Source organism: Vombatus ursinus, unplaced genomic scaffold, assembly GCF_900497805.2.
Source record: "Vombatus ursinus unplaced genomic scaffold, bare-nosed wombat genome assembly UNPS02014778.1, whole genome shotgun sequence".
In the NCBI taxonomy this organism is placed as follows: Eukaryota; Metazoa; Chordata; class Mammalia; order Diprotodontia; family Vombatidae; genus Vombatus; species Vombatus ursinus.
This window is the reverse complement of record NW_020954556.1, coordinates 38,229,962-38,237,277: the sequence shown is the minus strand read 5'-3', so window position 1 is coordinate 38,237,277 and position 7,316 is coordinate 38,229,962. Positions and strand designations below refer to the sequence as shown.

The following is a 7,316-nucleotide window of genomic DNA, read 5'->3' as shown; positions in this document are numbered from 1 at the left end:
AATTCTAAATTTTAGAATATAAAGAATATACATTAACATGTTGTATTCACCTGCTACAATTTTTCTTCCGAAAAGCCTATCCTAACTTTACCTTTTTGGACCTGACAAAGTACTTTGCCTGAACCTATCTTATTTGTATGTTATAGTCAGCAAGTGCATCTTATCTCTTTCCCAAACCTTAAATTCCATGAGAGCTGCTACTTTGGCTATCCACTGTATATTTCCTGGAGCCTTAACTAGCATTCTGCATATAGTGGATACTTATGGAGTTGAATGGGTGATCCATCACGTTAAAAAAATTGCTGTTCCATAACAAGAGTTGGTACTAACAGAGGTGGCATTTGAACTCAGGTCCTTTGCTTTAGCATCAGTGTACCTGGATTTAAATACCACCTCTTAATTTACTAGCCATGCTACCTTGGGCAACTCGCTTAATCGCTCTGGGTTTCATTTTCCTTATCCGTAAAACGGGAGTAGGTAAAGTTTTCCTTTTACTTAATTCCAAAACTGTCCATTTGGAGTCCATCTTTAAGTTCACGTAACTATCAAAAAAAAAAACAAAACAACTCCCTAGCTTAACAGGGAGCCTGCAAGTGGCTCATCTATGGGGCTGAGGTGGGAATCAAGATTTGGCAATAGCCAAAGCAGTAAAACTCCTCAATCCTCGGCAGTCCGATCTTTCACTTCCCGAGCACGAGGTCTAGCACCCAATGTCCTAATGTTGGACAAACATCAGGTACAAACAGAACTAAACCTGTCCCTGCCTGTGCCGCAGGACGGTGGGAGAGCGTGTGTTTCTGTTCTCCATTACTTCTTCCCATGATCTTCAGTTGATTCTCTGGCCCCTGCCAGCCGCCCCAGGCTCGTTTGCTTTTCCCAGAAGCATGATCCCTGCGCGATCCCGTCCCCGTTATGCCGAAGGGGGCGCGCCGGCGGCGCGACTGTGACCGATGGCTCCCCTCCCTCCCCTCCTCCTCCTCCCCCTGCTGGGCGCCTCAGTCTCCCGGCTCCTCTCGCGGCTCCACGGACTGGGATCCTCCGCCGCCGCTGCTATGTCGACCGCCAGGACCCTCAAATCTGTGGACTACGAGGTGTTCGGCAGAGTACAGGGTAGGACGCGACGCTCCTTCGCCCTCAGCCGCATCTTTGCCCTTAAAGCGGAAAAGGTCAAAGTCAGCAGGGGGTGGGGGAGAAGAGAAGGCCAGTGTAAGAGACTCCAGGCCGAGGGGAGTCCTCCCGTTACCCCGCCGTGACACCACATCCAGTAGCGGCGGGAAGGAGGCTAGGCACGCATGCGCAGGAAAACAGGCGCGCCCCTCCCCCGGGAGGGGGAAAATGGAGGAGGGGGAGGGAGAAGGAGAAGAGAAAGTTGGGGGGGAAGAGAGGAAAAGAGAGAGAGGAAAGTAGAGGAGGGAGGGGAAGGTGGAGAGTGGGGAAGGGAGGAGAAAGGAAAGAAGAAAAGGGGAGAGGAAAGCGGGGGAGCGGAGAGGAAAGTAGAGAAGGGAGAGAAAGGTGGAGAGTGGGGGAGGGGAAGACAGGAGGGGGGAGTAGAGAGTGGACGGAGGAAAGAAGAAAGTGGGGGAGGGCAGAAAGGAAAAGAGAGAGGAAAAAAGTGGGGAGGGGGAGAATGGAAAATGGAAAGAGGAGAGGAAAAAGTGGGGAGAAGAAAAGAAGAGGAAAGTGGAGAAGGGAGAGAGAGGAAAGGGAGGAGTGGAGAGTGGGGGAAAGAGAAGGGTAGAGGAGAAGGGAGAGGAAAGTGGAGGAGGGAGAGAATGGAAGGTGGGGAAGGGGAAAGAGGAAAGTAGGAAGAGGAGGAGAGAAGAAAGGGGGGAAGTGGGAAGGGAGAGGAGAGAAAAGTGGAGAAGGGAAGGAGGAAGGCAGAGAGTCGGGGATGGGAAGAGAGGAAGGTGGTGGGAGAAGGGAGAGAAAAGTGAGAAGGGAAATAGGGAAGATGAATGTGAAGAGAGAAGTAAAGAGACAGGAGATAGGATCAAGAAGGGGAGAAGGGAGGATGAAAAGAAAGGAAAGAGGAAGGGATTGTTTTATTTTATTCTCTTCATTTGAACTATGGGGCCTTTGATTTTCAGGCCGCCTGCTTGCTGAGGGCAAAGAGACTGGAAAGACCTAAATACCTTCAGTGAAGTATATTCAGCAATATCTAAAAATGGCCCTAGGGAGAGCTTTTAAAACACTGCCAACTGAAAAATCTGAGCCCCTAGGATGAATTACTCCTGTGTCTCCAGGGAGAGAGTTGGCAGTATTGAAGATTTTTTCTTTTCTTTTTTTTTTCCATGCATTTCTTGGACATACAGTATATAAGCATACTTATGGGTAGCACCATAGTATGAGAAACAAGCATCATGAAATATACAGAGGCATTTTTTGGGGAGGGTTATATAGCTGCTGGCTGGGGATATGTTATGTGAAAGAGAGCTCTTTGTAAAATATCAATATTTTATTCATTCTAAGACAACTGTTTATCAAGCAGATGCTATGTTCAAATCACTGTGCTGGGTGCTAGGAGAGTTATAAAGATATGTTTTACACATTAAGATATATCTTCTATTAGATATAGCATAAGGAAATGTGAAACAGATTTGAGATTTTTGTATGGCTTACATAATCTGTTTTGGAGTGTCTTCATGTTATGAGGACCTCGGTATAATTTTGGGTGTGGCAAAAATCTCTTTGGCTTATTTCCCCTCATCCAAGGAAATTCTAGGAATTCTATTGGCTGTCTTGTTTTGTTTCCCTCAAAGGGTCCTTCAGATCCCCTGCAAAGGACCCTCAACTTCCCTGCACGCACTTAGGCTACATATGGAAAAGGGTTTATTTAAACCACACACAAAAAAACAAAACACATGTAACTTAGCCATGTGACCTTTATCCTTGGTGCCTTTTCCCCCCATTTCAATATCAGCAAATTCAAAGGAGAGAAACTTGGTGAATGTAGTGATTGATGAAAGGCTTTCCTAAAGAGAATATACATTATTAAACATAAGGTCATGGTGGAAAAATAAATCTTATAAATAGAATTTTTTAGATTTTTAAATTTTTAAAATAAATTTTAATTTATTTCTTTTATATTTACATCACCAGAATTTCTACTATTGTCTCCCTTCCCAGAAATCCATCTCATATCTCACTATTATTATTAAAGAAATAGAGGAAAAATAGACAAAAAAATCAGCAAAATGAACAGTACATTAAAAAGTTTGAAAATATATGCAATATGCCATGCCTGTGGACCTCCCTCCACTTCAGTAGAGTGGGGTTAGGTGTCTTCTTATATCTCTTCTTTGGAGCCATATTTGTTCATAGTAATTTTTGCCATGAATATAATTTTTTTAAAATGTTGGTGCTTTTTGTTTTTATATTCATGTCCAAATAGCTGTCCTCCCTTTAACTTTTTATAATAGCAAATAACTAGAAACTAAGTAGATGCCATTAACTGGGGAATAGCTAAATAACTGTAGTAGATAAATGTGATAGAATATTATTGCACCATAAGAAACAATTACTATGAAGATGTTTGAGTAACATACAGAGACAGAATGATATAGGTAACTGGTGACAAGTGCAGTAAAATCATGAAAATAATAGTGACTTCAAAATGTAAATGGAATAGCAACAGCTACATCAAAAATATTAAAACTAAATGTTATTTCAATCCATTGTTCTTCATCCCGTCTGTTTCCAGCCTCCTCCAGGTCTGTGCCGTATTGTTTCTATCTCTATCTTCCCCATTGTATCTTTTCTCTGAGACCCTTTGTGTCCCTTGTTGTTACCTAATTAGTCCACATTCTATTCCAGTACTGTATCTCTCTAATGATATCCTTTATTCTGCTTCTCCTATTATTAAATGGGCTGCTGTCTGCCTACTTTTACCAAGTACTTCTTTACTGTCTACAACTTTATGTCTTTGAAGAATGTATTATTCCATGACTTGGCCATACAGCATCATAGAAAAATATTGATGGAAATTATGGATTACATGGACAACAAGGAGGACTAGACATTTTCTCCATACCCTACTAACTCAAAAACTCACCAAAAGGGGAATTATGAGCTAATGTTAAAGCAAAAAAAAAACCCCTCAAATAACAAAAAAATGGTTTACAATAGCCAAGACACCAAGAAGCCTGACAAGATAGTAGTCTTATGAATTAACAGAAGAGAAATTGAATCTCTAATGTATACACTACCCCCTCCCTCACCAATCAACCCCCATATTCTGGCAGAATGCCAATCCAACCGGCTACTCAACAATTTCCCTGATGCTGCTATAGTCTTTGTTGGTATATTCTGTCCCTGACCTTTCCATACCATTCTGTGGCAACAAGTGGCAGATGTAACTGCCCACCCATTTTCAGAGAAGGGGAAAGTATAGGAAGGTGGGAGCAGGTCTTGCCTGGCATTGCAGCATTTAACTACAGAACTTGAAAAATAGAGGGAACTGGGACAGGGTGCTGCACCAGGCCTCAAGGAAAAGGGACTGTATTCTATCCGGAATCATCCTGTCCACCAAGATTTCACTTTAGTGCTGAAACCAGTGAAAAATGAATTCTCCAATGTGGGAGGAAGATGAGAAAACTTTGGGATCCAGCCCTCAGGGGATCCACCATCAGAGAGGAAATAGCAGTAGGGAAGTAAAGGAAGAAAAAGACAAAAACATCAATCTTAGGAGGAAGAAAATTCAGTTAAAAACCCTGAGCACAAGCAGAAAAATCAGTAGGGAGGGCATTAAAACAGAAGGGATGGTGGATACAAGGATAGTTAAATGACTGCATGTGTTTCTAAATCAGTAGTACAAAAAAAAAAAAGGAATTTGAACCAACATGATGAAATAGGACCAGTGCTCTATCCACTGTGCCCCCTAGCTGTCTTTATGTTAAACATAAAGAAATAGAAATTCTAAGGACAAGAGTATTCTGGATCCACCAGAAACCATAGAAGGGAATGGAATGATATATTCCAAAAATCAAAGGAGCTTAAGATATAATCCAAAATGAAAAAATTTGCAAATCTTTACCTAATCATCAATGAAAAACGATTTTCAACTAGAGAGATACTTGAAGAATTCCTTAAAAAAAAAAACCCAACATATAAGTAGATTATTTGACTTGCAGACACCTCAATGAATAGAAACACAAGGAAAGTAAGTAAATATAACTACCAGGGAATGCACAAATAATAAAATAAATCACTCCATCTCTAGAAACTATTGAAAGGAGAAAAAAATAAGAAAGTGAAGAACTTTTATAGGATAAAAAAAGAAATAACAGGGACTATGTAGAAATTTCTTTCTAAAAATACACAAGCTGAAAGTAATACACAAAGTATAAGTGAAAGTAATACTCAAAGAAATAGAAGAAATGAAGGAGGAGGAATAGGCCTGAAACACTCTGGACTAAACCTTGCAATTTACTCCTTCCCACCAACAGGTGAATGTGAATCAATGTCATTTCTGCAACTAAACTACAGAATAGATGGGTACATAAAAGAGGACCGGGGATGTAGAAGACAGAGGAAAATGAGAGATATACCATAATCAAGTTAGCAGCAAACAGTAAAGGGAAAATAAACTCCTGTCGTCTTTCATTAAGAAGAGTGGCTATAGAAGAATGAGTGAGGAGGCAAAGGAAAAGATTGAAATGGGGAAAGAGGGTGAGATTTCAAATCAATAGGTTGAATAAAGGCATATTAAACAAAATAACTGAAAAGATAATATTATATTAAAAGATCAAGAAAACAAAACAATTCTTAATCCAAAATAAAAAGCAATACTAGAAACACAAGTGGAGGAAAATATAAACCAAAATCTCATAACTTTAAGTGAGAGTTATTAAATAATTCAGTAAAATACAAGTGAGGGATTAGATAAGAAAACAAAACCCCACAAATTGTTAATTACAAGAAACAGACCTAAAAAACATAGATACTTCCATCATAAAAATGAGAGGCTGAAACATTTACTAGGTACCAGGGATATCTAAAAAAAAAAAAAAAGCAGGCATTGCAATCATGGTATTAAATAAAACAAAAACAAAAATTCACAACATAATTAGAGATAAATAAAGAAATTATATTACCTTGAAAGAAACCATAGACAACAAACCAATATAAGTATTTAAACATATGTTACAAATACCCTAACATCTAAATTCATAAAGGAAAAGTTAACTGAATTATAAGAAGAGACAGTACAGTAATAGTAGGAGACTTTAATGTCTCTTGCCTAGATTTGATAAGATCCAACAGGTTAAAAAGAAAAGTATAGAATTTAACAAATTTCTGAGAAAAATAGAGCTGAAAGATTTATGATACCTTCAGAATGTGATTCCTGAACAATATGCAGTTATCCTTTCTATATCGTGACTTCCCTTCATGGTTTTGCTATATTGCAGATCAGCATAGAAAATTAAATGGGAATTTTTGAGGAGTTTGGGAGAAGCCATAGATGACATGGAAAGGCCAGCAGATGACACAGAAAAAATTTAGAAACTCAGAAATGCATAAAATATATGTATAGTATTGTATAATATCAACATTTTATCTTTTAATACCATAGTAATTCTGACTTCTTCTCTGGCACCAAGGAAGGGCCAAAAAATTTTACATGGATTTTCCGGATCATGGGGGTGCCACACCCCTAACCCTTGTGATGTGGAAGGGATAACTATACATATTTTATAAAAATTGACCATGTATTAGGTTACAGAGATTTTGCAAATAAATATAAAAAGGCAAAATGATTAAACATCCTTTATAGATAATAATATAATAAAAATACTATTTCACTTTAGGGACCACAAAGTTCAGGGAACACAAACAAAACAGACCCAAATGGAGACTTAACAATTAAATTCTAAATAATGAATGGGCCAAAAAACAAATAATAGAAACAATAATTATGTGAAAGACTATGACAATGATGAAACTTTCTCCAAATTTGTGGGATACAGCTAAAGCAGTTCTCAGGGGAAAATTATATCCCTAAAACCATATGTTAATAAAATAGAGATTTAAATAAATATGGATTTGAAAACTAGAATCCCAGCAAGTTAACCAGCATAAAATGAGCACAAAAGAGGACATATTTAAAAATTAGAGAAATGAATAAATTGCAAACCAAAAATATTATTGAAATGATAAATAAAACTAAAAGCTGTTTCCTTGAAAAGGCTAACAAAATTGATAAACCTTCAGCTAAAGAGGAAAAAAAATCAAATCAACAAAGTAGGAAATGATAAAAATCACAGCAAAACCAGAAAGAATTTTTAAAAACAGTAGACCTTAATATGCATAGTTATATG

At 38.4% G+C, this 7,316-nt stretch overlaps 1 protein-coding gene across 1 annotated transcript in view; it reads left to right on the top strand.

Annotated features, from left to right (window-relative positions):
• Positions 1-910: 910 nt before the first annotated feature.
• The window catches only part of ACYP2 (acylphosphatase 2), a 232,381-nt gene continuing 225,975 nt past the window's right edge, over positions 911-7,316 (top strand). Inside the window, exon 1 of the mRNA XM_027865452.1 lies at positions 911-1,110. Within this exon, the coding sequence (XP_027721253.1) occupies positions 951-1,110 (160 nt within the window). The 5' untranslated portion in view covers positions 911-950. The remainder of the gene's footprint in view (positions 1,111-7,316) is intronic.